The following is a 15,383-nucleotide window of genomic DNA, read 5'->3' as shown; positions in this document are numbered from 1 at the left end:
AAGTTTCTTAACTGCCCTCGAGTGATTTTATGTGGGGATCAGAGAAAAGGCTTCACCGTCTGATGTATACGTTTCATTTCAAAATCTCATTAACAAGTCTTAATAAAGAGTCTCCTTTTGGTTTCTTATTGGGGTGAGTTTACAAGGCTCTATGTCCCTTAAGAATAAGCACTAAATGAAATTTTAAATATTTTCATCCTTGATATCACATATGGAGGCATCTCATCATAATGGAAGAAACCCTAGGCTTTGGAGGCAGACTTACCTGAGCGCTCACGGCTTAGCCAGGTCTAGCTGGGTGAGTTCGCTAAGCTACCTAGGCTCTTTGAGCCTGGCTTTTCCTACCTGAAGAGATTGGGGATGATGTCCCCTCCCTGCAGAGTTCCTGTGAGAGAATGGGAATAAGAACAAGAAGCCCAGTCCCTGGCACATAATAGATGCTTAATAATTGTTGGTGTTCTCCCTCTTAAGCTAAATGTTTATACCTTTCTCCCTGCCAGAAATAGCTGCACTACTTTCCCAGAACATTAAAATTCGTTTTTAATATAACTGTATTTTAGCACTTAAAAAAAATGAGGACATCTGTGATATAAAACAGTGGTGAAATATCCTAGAATAAACCCCATTTCTTTGTCATTAGTAAGTCCTGAAAAAACCAAGGGGTGGTCGGAAGCTTGGCCTCCTTCTGTGATTAATACCGCAAGCTTCCATGAAATAGGTTCTGCCGCCAAAATGTAAAATACATACAGCTGCTCTTAGGAACATATTTATTTTTCCTCAGGCCAAAACATGTATTAAATTAAGACTGGTGAACAGATGTTAATTGGTTTTATTTTACATTGTAGTTGGTTAGAACTGTATTTGATATTAACTTATTATACATTTTCATTGATTATTAGAGTCATAAGAGATCCCAAATTCATCCCTTGCATACATGGCTAAATAGGCAATTTTTAGGTCCCTCTGAAGAAACATCATTAAAAAGTCATGAAGGTAGTATATGCCATCTGCGTGTACCACGTGTTCTCTTACTTATGGGCACAGGATGAGGCAACTCTGTGGTTTCAGATTTCACACTTAGAGACTCATGCCTTTTACTCTAGAGGGACATTTGTACCCTGGAGTGTACAGGAAAGCTGACTCAGAGCCTCTCTGATGAGCTGACCATTGATTATTTGGGCTTGTGTTTATGTATGTGTGATCACTGGGGACATCTGTAGTCGTCTTTGGAAGAAATAATAAGTGCAGCAATCTCTACTGTTAATAGGAAATTGATGAGAAATAGTATTCAATGCAGGTTGGAATCTGCAAGTGTTGTTCTCACATAGGGCATGGTGTCAGGGGTTTTGGGAGTAATTAACCAGGAGCTCGGATCATGCCCTTGCTGTTATGATCAAGAGCCGCCTTGGCTTTGTCTTCCAGGGCCAGCCGGGGGACCAGGCTGCTCTCTTTGCTGCTCAAGCACGGCCCTCCCCTCAGCTCCCCCAGTATCCAGGTCTGCAGCAAGCACAGGTACCCATGTTTGCTTTGTAGGTGCTGCTGGGATTTTTAATGCTCTTTATTTGAAGGGGGGAACTAGGTAAGTAGGGTATCAATTCCCTCATGGGGTATAGAACTTAGTCACTTCTGCTTATAGATTATAATTGACATTTCAAAAACAAAGCTTTACCAGTGATTATTAAACAAGTCTCAGGATTGATTAAAGGGCATGAAACATTTTAGGAAATTCTTGAATCAGAAATATCAGTTCATACCTTTCTATTAATGATGATGGTAGATATTGAAATGATGAACAGTTCCAGCCAGGGTACTTATGTTATAATGTATAATGATGTAATTCATGATTGAATTTATGATATTCAAAGATAGCTTCGAAGAGGAATCATGGTAGAATAAGAAGATAATTGGCCTTGGCATCAGACCTTGACAAAATTCCTGACAACCTACAAGCTGTGTAACATTGTGCGAGTTACTCTGAGTCTTGGTTTCCTTCTCTGTAAAATAGAGATGAACACTGTGGGGATTTAAGACAACCTATGGAACTAGCAAAGCACCAGATAGATACACAGCAGTTATTCAGCAAATGATAGATTTGCCTTAATATGATGCAAATCTTGAGCTATTTTTTCTAATAGTTTTGTCATTTCTGCTTCCATATCCTTGTACTCTATCCCTCTCAAGGATGGATAATCAGGAGGCCAGGGATGTTGGCAAGGCCTCTAGTTAGGCCAGCGGTTCATACTGTGTCCGCAGCTGAAAGGAAGGCCAAGGTTGGCCTTCACAGGCACCGAGCCACACAGCCTGTATCCCTGCACGCTGCCTGCAGGAAGGTCATCGTCCCTCACTCTGTCTTCCAAGTCAGAGCCATTCAACTACCTTAAAATGTGGTACTTTGAGGACCTGAAGAGCAGTCCTCTTCTATTTTAATCAGCACTGTGTTCTGTAAATTGTAGATAGTGACGCAGCAGAACCTGAAGCTTTTCATTTACATTGGGTGTCAAGATTTGGAGAATCAGCCACTCATATATTAACGATTATTGGTAGAGTGCTGAAACAGGCTGCAGTCCAACCAGAACTAGAGATTATTGAATAGTCACCAATGACACCCTTATTCTCTGGTTAAGGTAATTGATTGTTTTTGTTGTTGTTGTTCTTGTTAACTGGTTGGTCACTACAGAGATATTCATTAGATCCGAGGAAGTGTAGTTACATACAAGGAAAGTGTACTCCATGATTTTAATCTACATTGAGCATGAGTAACTCTTCTGGTTAATTTTGGAAACAACATTAATGATGCTTGGGATCTGTTGAACATTGATGCCATCTGTGCACTAAAGGCAGAGATGCTTGCCTGATTATTTCTGTGCAGAAACCTGCCCTTCCTTTCCTCAAAATAAGCAACTGAGCTTAAAACTGATCTCTTAACCAAGTGAGGATTCCTTTTGCTCTTTAATTGAAATTTCTGGTGAATCATTATACAAACAGTTCATTGTATAACTTTCGGGCTCCTCTCTCTGCCTCCAGAGTGCTCTTCCTCGTATTTTGAGTTAAAAAGAGTCTTTGAGAACGGCGAATTTCAGGGGGCTCCTCCTGGCTTTGTTTTTGCCCTCGATATCTTAGCGATAGGAAAGCTGGGGGCAAATCAAAACATTGACTTCCTTCCTTGTGCCTGCCTGCAGACCATGCCCCAGGGCTATACGATGTACGGAACGCAGATGCCTTTGCAGCAGACCCCTCAGCAGCAGGCTGGCAGTGTGGTCCTGTCTCCTACCTATAATTCCAGAACCTATCCGGCTGCGCATTCCAACCCGGCGCTAATGGAAAGACTCAGACAGATGCAGCAGCAGCCGCCGAGTGGCTACGTTCAGCAGCAGGCGTCGCCGTACCTGCAGCCCCTGAGTGGCTCTCAGAGGTGATGCATGTGGAAATAATGATGGCAGTGGTGGACACTCAAATTCTCGCCTTTACCGTGCTTCTTCTAGGACATGGTGCTTTATAATTGTTCCTATGAGCTTGCCTATTTGCATATAATTTTCATCGTCATCTCATCTTCAGCAGCATCCAGATTGTGGTTCAAAAGAAGCAGTGCCCCATCTCGTTTATTCCTTTCAAGTCCCTTATTGTTTGACTCACATCTCCCATAGTATTTGTGTAATATTTTTCAATGATACCACCATGTTAGCTCCAATGTTCTTTTTTTCCTCCTCTTTTAAAAAGGTTTTTTGGCAATAAATATCTAAGATTAAAAATTGTTGATTATCCTTAGCAGTGCCTTACTAGAATATGTTGATCTGCAATACTCGTTGTGCACGGTGCCCATAACACTTTTGTCACATATCTTAGTTTCTACCTTTTCCACCTCAGGAATGGCTGGCAAAACCGGATCATGAAAAGACTCTTACTCCGTTTTTGCTTTAATTGGATCTTGTCGATGTAGTACATAGCGTATAACCGCACTGTCCATTATAGCAGCTGCCAGCCACGTGGGCTATTTAAATTTAGACTAATTAAAGTTAAGTTAAAGCTCCTCAGTTCTCTGTCACGCTAGTCACATGTCAAGTGTTCATGAACCACATGTGGCCAGCAGGGCCAGCTTCGAAGGTGTGTGACCTGCGCAGTCCCATAGGGCGCTGTGTTTAGAAGACCCGCATGGTTGATTGTAATGCTCTATTGTCACCCGCTTGAAATTCTTACTGATTTTTGATCAGAGAGCCCTGCATTCTTGTTTTGCACTGAGACCCAGAAATGATACAGCTGGTCCTGGTGGCCAGTGGCTATCTCATTGGACAGCACAGGTGGAGGCGTTTCGGTCACCGTAGGAAGTTCTGTTGGATGGCGTGGGTCTAGGAAAACTCAGTTTCATGCAGATTGCTGCACTACAGTGGACGGCAGCTGGACTCCCGTGTGTTACCATCAAAGATTGCAGGTCAACTCTAGTAATCACTGTTTGGAAAGTTGGCAGGGTCGTTGGTAACACATTTGGGAAAATAAATGAATTTGGAAAACATGCACCATGTTTATTATTTGTCTAATAAGTGGCAGCATAGCATGTTGCCTAAGAACTTGAACTTCAGAGCCCCGAAGTTCTGGGTTTAAATCCCACCTGTGCCATTTGCTGTCTGAATACCTATGATACCATGTGTCCCTGGGAATCTAGGTTACCTTAACCACTGGTCTTTATTGCATTTGAATTGTACACAGTGATTACTGAACATGATGGTTTCTTTGTGAGTGTGTGCAGTGTGCCAGTGGCACTGATGATAAACATTTGACAGTATGCTTGGGCCTGAAAACAAGTTCTTTATTCTTGACCAGACTGAATCATCAGTCGCTTCAGCAGAGCCCTCTGGTGGGTGGAGGACTGGATGCAGTGCTGACTTCCGTGCATCCAAACCTTCCCTCGGTGTCCCTGTCTCAGGACCCAGTGAGGCCCAGACAGCCACAGGTGCGACAGCAGCAGAGGCTCCTCCAGGTATGGAGCTGGGAGTGAGTGCAATGTGTGTGGGGTCCTCAGCGGTCATAAGAAATAACAGACACTTCAGACTTTAATTGCTGGGACCTAACTGGGGTAATTTAGTTCCAGTTCGGCAGGGGTCTTCCTTTCTCTGTGCATCTGCCAGGTCGTGGACAGAAGAGTACATTTTGCAGACCATCCTTGCCCTTTCACAAAGGTTCGGGAGGGTAGCTGGATGCCTTTATCTTAAGAGTGTAAGCCTCAGCTTCCCCAGTCACTGTTTGACTAGAGGCCATGCAATTTGAGTTCAAAATTTCTTACATGTGTATTTTTTGGAAACAGTCAAGCCGTCCAGAGTTTTTGTTCAGATTTCTAGAGGGGTCTGTAATCCAAAAAATTTTCTGTTTAACACCTCTAGTCTGATTGGGCTGTGAAGTTGGAGTTATGTAGGTAGGGTACTTCAAAGGGATATTTCATCCTGTCTCTGGTAGAATCCAGAGAGCTGTCCTTCACTTATTTGTCATAAATATTTGAGTCTCCTAGATAAAGGGCTCCTCCCCTTAACACATTCCGGCTTCTCCCTCCCTTGTTTAGGGAATATAGGCTGTTAGGTTTATCTGTTCCATTTGCCTTTATTATTAGCAAGCTTATCCTGTGTTGTTGGGTTGGAAACTGCCTGATGAGTCTGTACAGTGGACTCTAATCTCATCAACAGTCCAACTTGAGATGCACTGTCCTTTTGTGTATTTCTAAGAAAGGAAAAGAAAGCAGCACTGAGAATGGGAACTCTAGTAGAACTGGGGTGCCCAAGGGCCATACTCTTTGTATGAGGTCAATGAGAAATAAACCTGTCATGCAGAAAGGGACAGCAAAGGAACTTGCATGTCTCAACCTTGACACTGGTGGTGGGAAGAAAATATTTGAACCGTTAGCTCAAGTGGGTTTGAGGTCTGAATTCAGTGTGACCCAAAAAATTCTAGTTGGCAGTGCCAACACTTCGACAGACCAAAGCCACCACAAATCTTCAACAAAACTGGGCTTCACAGTTATAAGATGCCATGAATTGCATCCCAGTTTTTGCCTGTTAAAATGTGGAAAGAACTGTATCACAACATTGAACAACATATGGTAATTGGTTTGGGAGGGAGTGTGGCCTATAGATGGCCAATCCCACACATTGCATATATAAAATCTCCAGCGTGGTCAAAAACCCTCTAGTCCTTAATTTTGTCATGAATAAGATGGAACTAATTATAGTGCCCACCTCTTAAATGTGTAGTGAAAATTAAATATGAAAATGCAAGTGAAGCAGCTATTTGGTAATATTACCATTATTATGACTGTTAATACTCATAGTGATATTTTCTTAAAATAATTTTTTTCCCAAGTGCTAAGTATATGTTTCAGAGCTTTTTAGGACTGATATTTATATTTCTCTCTGTTTTAAAATTTCTCACTTCCAGATCACCGAGGAAAGTTATTACATTATTTTTTTATTTACCACTTCCTTTCTTACACTAGCATTGTTTTCAAGCTACAAATTTTGAAAACCTTCCTTATTGGTTAATGTGTACTTTTTATCCCAATTAACATGGTGTGTCCTTCTGATAATTTTTGCATTACCAACACATTCCTGGGAGATAAGGAAAAATGATTTGCTTCTGCATCCGAATTATACTTATTCCTTTTTTGGTGACTGACTACCTCCATAAAGGAACAGATTAATAATTACAAAGTTGGGGTGACTTTTCCTGAAAGGGTTCACAGAGAGCCCAATGGAGAATTGGCTTCCTATTGCAGTCGCTGTGTTTCTGGTCCATGTTGGCAGTGGCCTGCCCACACCTCAGCTAGGATTCCAAATCCATGACCCTTGTCACTTAATGAAAAATGCCTTCTGGCAATAACTATTGATTACCTTGCCCTAAAGAAGACAAAGAATTTGAGGGACAGTATGCAAACCAAGTTGGAAAAATGCAGAGGCTGAAAAGCAGTCTGGTGCTGTCATCCTCGAGATGAAGCGTTAGGGTGGAGGAGACTTTAAAGGTCATTGAGACAAACCACCTCTTAATATTTTCCTCTCCTCTGTGATGTTCCCCCTGGTGGACGTCTAGTCTGTGTTTCTTTTGTGACTTGCAAGTGTTTTCCAAGAGCCATGTATTTGAGCCAGCGTTCACGGACACAATTTATGATTTTATGCTGGTAATTTAGGCCAGAACTTCTCACATCTACATCTTCCTTTAAAAAAAAAAATCTAAATTCATGAGTTCCTCTGGGTACCATAGGGAACGAAAAGATAACTAGCGAGCAGTCCTTGTCTCACTTGAGAGCGTAAGGTGGAATGAAATATGTGGAAGGGCAAATGGCATGAAATGAATTAAGACAGTGAGTACAAAGCATGTCCCTGGACAGTGTAGGGTGGTTTAGACTGTGAACACTGTGACTAGCAAAGAAGAGATCCCTGGGGTTGCAGTAGTCTGGAAGCACACGGAGGAGATTTAGGTCTTGCCCTTGAAGGAGGAACGATATATTTGGGAAGACAAAGACGGAGGAGGCAGGTGTGCGTCATCCTTGTTGGAGCAGACTGATTGGATCAAAGGCATATGGGGGGAGGGAACTGGAATGACGACGTCAACCTCTTATTTTCACATGTATAATTCTTCTTCTTTCTTTCCAGATGCAGCAGCCTCAGCAGTCCTCGCAGCCCCAGGGTCAGACCCTCGGTCTCCAAACCATGCAGCCCCAGCAGCCTCTGGTAAGGCCTGGTGTTCTGAAACCAAACATGTGGGTTTCTTCTTCCTTCTTCCCTTTTGTTTTTTGTTTTTTTTTAGTGTTCTTTAAAGGCAGATTGCATTTTTCATGTCCCGTGAGATTGTTAAGAACTGAAAAAGCCTAAATATACCCTAGCCGTTTCTCCCCAGCACTTCATCAGAGTAGGGTTGTGTTACTGTTGTAGTCAGTATATTTGTTTTCCTAGAAGGTATAAATAAATATTTGGGGTTCAGTAGGTTATGTAATTTTTCCTCTTTAAATTTCTTCGGACTTTTCCGTTCCGTGGACTAAATATTTATATTGAGAAACCAAATTTTATTCTAAACAGTGTTAGAATGATAACTTAGTATGGATATGTTTAGAAGATTGTCTTAACTTGGCTTTGAGTTTTCACTATAATCCCAAAGGAGCATGAGAGTACTTTCTAACATATTACTTTACTGATGTGAAAGAAACTCCGAGTCTAGCCAGTTAGCATTTGCTGCAAGAATTTTCATGTAATTCATTTCATATAATTTCATGAAATTTTCATGTAATCTTATCATTTGCTTCTGCAGCTTTGTAAGTCAAATTTCGAAATGTTATATGCATAGCGCCAGTCAACGTGGTCCAAGCCTCAGTACTTCTTACTTCTGCTAGTGCCATATCCCTTCTTTATTACTTACCTGCTACTTGTGTTTAAGTTGCCTCTTTTCCTATTTCCTTAAACAAATGTTTTCTAAAAAGAAGCATTTGATCACTACTCTCAGCGGTAGTGGTCACATCCCTTGTCACACATTGGAAATATCTGTAAAAATAAATACTGACTCTGCAGGGAGCTCAGCAACATGAGTTGAGTGAGTACCACCCCTAAGACGAGCTGTGTTACTGCATGTGTCTCACACTTTGGAAAATACTGACGTAGACTCTTTCCAGGACAGGATTTGAAAGATAGATGGTTTTTCAGTTTGTAGTAAAGAAGGAACAGTATGGCCCGGGCTATAGTATATTAGCAGGGATAGAGTAGAGTTAGGTGGTAAAGGGCTGAGAATGCCCAAAAAGGACTGGAATAGGACACCTTGAGGATATTTTATAAGCCTCTGCCTTGGCCATTTTGATCTTCATTTTTAAGGAAATTCTTCCTTATCATGAAATGTAATCGTTATTTTGGGTAGGATAAAAAAATTAACATTTGATTCCGTCACGAAGTTAAATTTACAGGACTAGGGTAGAAGTCGCCTTCAGGCTTCTTCGTTATGATTGGAAGCAGAGGATCAGCTTATGCAGAACTGAGGGGAGACCCTGTCCCCGTGCTCCACTGGAATTAAGCATGTCTCATACAGCAGAATTTAGTACCTTTCTACTCTCCTAATAGTGTCATAAATATTTCATAATTTTTGGTGTGTAGCGAGCATATATCGCACATTCGGTTTTGACTTCTAAGACAGTATTGACATGTTTTAATGCACTAGGTTGTATTTCCCTCATTGGCTTAAGACACTTTAATCCCAGGGGCTGAGTGGGTCAGTGAGGTCAGGCTCACGATTGTTTCCCAGTGTATTCATAGGAAAGTAGTTCCAGAGAAACAAAGACTTTCATCCACGGTAATCGTCATGGATAGTAAAATGCACACTAGGCTTTTTATGGCTTTTTAATTTCTTTTAAGCAGAAATTTTTAAAAAGCTGCCTTGAGAAGCATAGTGTCTTATTTTGATATTTAGAGCATATGTATATATTTTTTTAATTTTTTAACATCTTTATTGGAGTATAATTGCTTTACAATGGTGTGTTAGTTTCTGCTTTACAACAAAATGTATCAGTTATATATATACATATGTTCCCATATCTCTTCCCTCTTCCGTCTCCCTCCCTCCCACCCTCCTTATCCCTCCCCTCCAGGCGGTCACAAAGCACCGAGCTGATCTCCCTGTGCTATGTGGCTGCTTCCCACTAGCTATCTACCTTACGTTTGGTAGTGTATATATGTCCATGCATCTCTCTAGCTTCGTCACAGCTTACCCTTCCCCCTCCCCATATCCTCAAGTCCATTCTCTAGTAGGTCTGTGTCTTTATTCCTGTCTTACCCCTAGGTTCTCCATGACATTTTTTTTTCCTTAAATTCCAAATGTATGTGTTAGCATACGGTATTTGTCTCTCTCTTTCTGACTTACTTCACTCTGTATGACAGACTCTAGGTCTGTCCACCTCATTACAATAGCTCAATTTCGTTTCTTTTTATGGCTGAGTAATATTCCATTGTATATATGTGCCACATCTTCATTATCCATTTATCCGGTAATGGACACTTAGGTTGCTTCCATGTCCTGGCTATTGTAAATAAAGCTGCAATGAACATCGTGTTACATGACTCTTTTTGAATTATGGTTTTCTCAGGATATATGCCCAGTAGTGGGATTGCTGGGTCATATGGTAGTTCAATTTGTAGTTTTTTAAGGAACCTCCATACTGTTCTCCACAGTGGCTGTATCAATTTACATTCCCACCAACAGTGCAAGAGGGTTCCCTTTTCTCCACACCCTCTCCAGCATTTATTGTTTCTAGATTTTTTGATGATGGCCATTCTGACTGGTGTGACATGATATCTTATTGTAGTTTTAATTTGTATTTCTCTAATGATTAGTGATGTTGAGCATTCTTTCATGAGTTTGTTGGCAGTCTGTATATCTTATTTGGAGAAATGACTATTTAGGTCTTCTGCCCATTTTTGGATTGGGTTGTTTGTTTTTTTGTTATTAAGCTGCATGAGCTGCTTATAAATTTTGGAGATTAATCCTTTGTCAGTTGCTTCATTTGCAAATATCTTCTCCCATTCTGAGGGTTGTCTTTTGGTCTTGTTTATGGTTTCCTTTGCTGTACAAAAGCTTTGAAGTTTCATTAGGTCCCATTTGTTTATTTTTGTTTTTATTTCCATTTCTCTAGGAGGTGGGTTAAAAAGGATCTTGCTGTGATTTATGTCATAGAGTGTCCTGCCTATGTTTTCCTCTAAGAGTTTGATAAGAGTTTCTGGCCTTACATTTAGGTCTTTAATCCATTTTGGTCTTTAATCCATTTTGAGCTTATTTTTGTGTATGGTGTTAGGGAGTGATCTAATCTCATACTTTGACATGTACCTGTCCAGTTTTCCCAGCACCACTTATTGAAGAGGCTGTCCTTTCTCCACTGTACATTACTGCCTCCTTTATCAGAGATAAGGTGACCATATATGCGTGGGTTTTTCTCTGGGCTTTCTATCCTGTTCCATTGATCTATCTTTCTGTTTTTGTGCCAGTACCATACTGTCTTGATTACTGTAGCTTTGTAGTATAGTCTGAAGTCAGGGAGCCTGATTCCTCCAGCTCCGTTTTTCATTCTCAAGATTGCTTTGGCTATTCGGGGTCTTCTTTGTTTCCATACAAATTGTGAAATATTTTGTTCTATTTCTGTGAAAAATGCCAGTGGTAGTTTGATAGGGATTGCATTGAATCTGTAGATTGCTTTGGGTAATAGAGTCATTTTCACAATGTTGATTCTTCCAATCCAAGAACATGGTATATCTCTCCATCTATTTGTATCTTCTTTAATTTCTTTCATCAGTGTCTTATAATTTTCTGCATAGAGGTCTTTTGTCTCCTTAGGTAGGTTTATTGCTAGATATTTTATTCTTTTTGTTGCAATGGTAAATGGGAGTGTTTTCTTGATTTCACTTTCAGTTTTTTCATCATTAGTGTATAGGAATGCCAGAGATTTCTGTGCATTAGTTTTGTATCCTGCTACTTTACCAAATTCATTGATTAGCTCTGGTAGTTTTCTGGTAGCACCTTTAGGATTCTCTATGTATAGTATCATGTCATCTGCAGAGAGTGACGGCTTTAGTTCTTCTTTTCCGATTTGGATTCCTTTTATTTCCTTTTCTTCTCTGATTGCTGTGGCTAAAACTTCCAAAATTATGTTGAATAAGAGTGGTGAGAGTGGGCAACCTTGTCTTGTTCCTGATCTTAGTGGAAATGCTTTCAGCTTTTTACCATTGAGGACGATGTTGGCTGTGGGTTTGTCATATATGGCCTTTATTATGTTGAGGAAAGTTCCCTCTATGCCTACTTTCTGCAGAGTTTTTATCATAAATTGGTGTTGAATTTTGTCGAAAGCTTTCTCTGCATCTGTTGAGATGATCATATGGTTTTTCTCCTTCAGTTTGTTAATATGGTTTATCACATTGATTGATTTGCGTATATTGAAGAATCCTTGCATTCCTGGAATAAACCCCACTTGATCATGGTGTATGATCCTTTTAATGTGCTGTTGGATTCTGTTTGCTAGTGTTTTGTTGAGGATTTTTGCATCTATGTTCATCAGTGATATTGGCCTGTAGTTTTCTTTCTTTGTGACATCCTTGTCTGGTTTTGGTATCAGGGTGATGGTGGCCTCGTAGAATGAGTTTGGGAATGTTCCTCCCTCTGCTATATTTTGGAAGAGTTTGAGAAGGATAGGTGTTACCTCTTCTCTAAATGTTCGATAGAATTCGCCTGTGAAGCCATCTGGTCCTGGGCTTTTGTTTGTTGGAAAACTTTTAATCACAGTTTCAATTTCAGTGCTTGTGATTGGTCTGTTCATATTTTCTATTTCTTCCTGATTCAGTCTTGGCAGGTTGTGCATTTCTAAGAATTTGTCCATTTCTTCCAGATTGTCCATTTTATTGGCATAGAGTTGCTCGTAGTAATCTCTCATGATCCTTTGTATTTCTGCAGTGTCAGTTGTTACTTCTCCTTTTTCATTTCTAATTCTATTAATTTGAGTCTTCTCCCTTTTTGTCTTTATGAGTCTGGCTAATGGTTTATCAATTTTGTTTATCTTCTCAAAGAACCACCTTTTAGTTTTATTGATCTTTGCTATCGTTTCCTTCATTTCTTTTTCATTTATTTCTGATCTGATTTTTATGATTTCTTTCCTTCTGCTAACTTTGGGGGTTTTTTGTTCTTCTTTCTCTAATTGCTTTAGGTGCAAGGTTAGGTTGTTTATTCGAGATGTTTCCTGTTTCTTAAGGTAGGATTGTATTAGAGCAATATATTATAATCTAGGCAGCAGCTATTTGTACAAAGGCAGGCATGTTGTATGCCGTAAGTCTTAAGATGGGCTAATTTATCACTTAGAGTAATAGATTTCAGGTAATTTCAGAATTAGAAGTTATAGGGATGGTCAGTGATCTTGGATTTTTGTATTATCATAATTCTTTTTTGTGCATACTTTTATTACAGCATACTTATTTATATATCCTTTTAGTCCACATGTTTGTAATTTTGAACAGCTGTGAAGTCAGTCCATTCTCTTTTGCTCTGCTATTACTTGTTTAACCACACCACCTACTGTTGAACATTTAGATTGTTTCCAGTTGCAAAAATAGTGCTGCTGGGGATATTTTGATATGTATTCTGTTGCTCTTTTTTTTTTCTGTCTTCTCACAATAAAAGAAAATAGAAGTATAAGAAAAAAGTTCTAATTGTATATCTTCAGAAGAGCAATACCACACAGCCTCAGCAATATTAACAAAAATATTATATTTCTTTTTATCATTAGGTACTGTTCCTTTTCTTATTAGTTCTAAGATTTATTATAGATGTTATAAATATATTTATTATAAACATCTCCAGCAGATCCAGTTTTTGTTACTGGCCAGTGTTCTTCCTTCTCTGTTTGTTTCTTTGCTGGAGACTGGAGTGGTGAGCCAGCTGTTGAAGAGATGCCAGCTCTGATTCATTCACAGCTGCCCTTCTTGAAGTCTCAAGGGAGGAGGGATGGTGCTAACACAGCCACCACCTTCCTCATGACTTGCCCTCCTGCTATCTGGCGACATCCACCAGTTGACAAGTGCTTACTCAGTATGTACAGTGGAGGCTGGCCCTCTGCCCAAGGTCATGGAGCACAGGGATGACATGCCAGGCTTGCTTCCTGCCACCAGATGGCTTAGAATCATCGGAAGCTGTCAGATGGAAAGTAGTAGAAGCATTAGTGAGGTTGTATTTGTTTGCCAGGGCTGCCGTAACGAGGTCCCACAAAGTGTGTGGCTTAAACAATCAGAAATGTATGGTCTCACAGTTGTGGAGGCTGGAAGTCCAAGATCTGGGTGTCAGCAGAGCTGCTTTCTTCTGAGAGCCCTGAGCCGTACCTCTCCCCTAGCTTCTGGTGGTCTACTGGCAATCTCTGGCTCTCCTCAGCTCGTAGACACACCACCGGATCTTTCCTATCATCCTCTCCTGACATTCTCGCTGTATATGTGTTTGTGTCCAAATTTCCCTTTTTTTATGAGCACACCAGTCATCAGGTCTCACCCTAGTGACCTCACTTTAAGTTGACTATCTCTGTACAGACTATCTCCAAATAAAGTCACTTTCTGAGGTACTGACAGTTAGGACACCAACATATCTTTTTTTTTTTTTGAGGGGGGGACATAATTTAACACGTAACAGAGGTCAAGAGAAATATGAGAAGTTTGGGAAGCTTTGGAGGAAGAGGTTGAATGCAGGGGACCTCGAAAGCCATTTGCAGTTGATTCACTGCTTTTTGACTAGTCCCTTGTCAGTCTGTTTCCTTGTTGACAACAGCAGCTGGGCCTTGTGGGACAGTGGTCATCAACACCCCTATAGGCAGGTTGGTCACTGCTATGAAAAGTGTGATCCTAAGTGACAAAACTAACTTAGAACAGAAGCTAGTGCTTTTTCAGAAAGGGTCATCAAGAAAACAGAACTTTTCTGTGAAGAAAAAGGAAGTGTAAGAAAAGCCCGTGCTTCCAAATTAAATCTGGAGTTGTCATTTGCTTACTTAAGTCACTTATCTTTTGTGAAGGAAGAGCATCTGGAAAGAGAATGGGTGCCCTTGCTGGAGAATTATATTTGACATCTCTAGCTTTAGCTTTGGTCTAAATTATGGTTCTTGACTTGAAAAATACTTTTAAAGCTCATGAGTTGTTATGATTAAATTGACTCAACTATGTTAGCAGGCCACGATTTTTTCTTTAAAGCTGCTTCCAGCTTTTAAGAAAATAATGTTTACACCATCCTGCTCTGTCATATCTTTTCATCGTAAACTTAGGGTGCCCTAGTTGGGTGACCTGGAAAACATGCTAACAGAAAGCTTTAGAAAGTTGGCTCTTTAAATTGACTGATCCTTGTGTCAGTATCATATTATATTGAACATATACTTTTAAAAATTTGCATAATTAGCAGCAGTAGTTACTTAAATAATTGCATTAACTTTTAGTTAAAGGTGGGGTAGAATTGTCATATAATCTTCCTCAAGGAATTCATATGTTCCAGTCAGAGAAATTGAGAAATTTTTCAGGATGCCTCTGGAATTCAGAATTAGCCAGAAAATCTTATTCTCCTTTGCAAATGGAAGAAATTCGGTCCATAGAACTTTATCGAGCCAGGTTGCCTTCCTTTGCATGAATTTGGAATTTTTTTTTTTTCTTTTTTGAAGAGAAAAGAGACATAGTATTTATGGAAGGAGGTTGGGGAAGACGTTCTTGGGAGATTTGTGGTAACAGGCCAGATACTTTCAATTTTTTTTTTCCCCCCACTAAATACCATGTGCAGATCAAAAAAGGCTCAGTTGAAGTTGCTAGTTAACTTGCAAATGAATGCATACTAAATACTCTGAAATGCACCAGCTGCTGGTCCCCTCTGAGTGT

General features: G+C 40.1%; 1 protein-coding gene across 2 annotated transcripts in view; it reads left to right on the top strand.

Moving 5' to 3' along the window:
- MED12L (mediator complex subunit 12L) overlaps positions 1–15,383 on the top strand; it is a gene marked incomplete at its 5' end in the record, with an annotated part of 324,843 nt that overhangs the window by 301,012 nt on the left and 8,448 nt on the right. For both annotated transcript variants that reach the window (XM_082655449.1, XM_082655448.1), the window contains 4 exons: positions 1,423–1,512; positions 3,180–3,412; positions 4,816–4,972; positions 7,629–7,706. In XM_082655449.1, coding sequence (XP_082511575.1) covers positions 1,423–1,512; positions 3,180–3,412; positions 4,816–4,972; positions 7,629–7,706 — 558 coding nt within the window. The remainder of the gene's footprint in view (positions 1–1,422; positions 1,513–3,179; positions 3,413–4,815; positions 4,973–7,628; positions 7,707–15,383) is intronic.

This window comes from Grampus griseus (genome assembly GCF_964374135.1).
Source record: "Grampus griseus genome assembly, chromosome: 5".
Lineage (NCBI taxonomy): Eukaryota > Metazoa > Chordata > Mammalia > Artiodactyla > Delphinidae > Grampus > Grampus griseus.
Note: the sequence above shows the minus strand (reverse complement) of the source record. Positions and strands in the feature narration are given on the sequence as shown.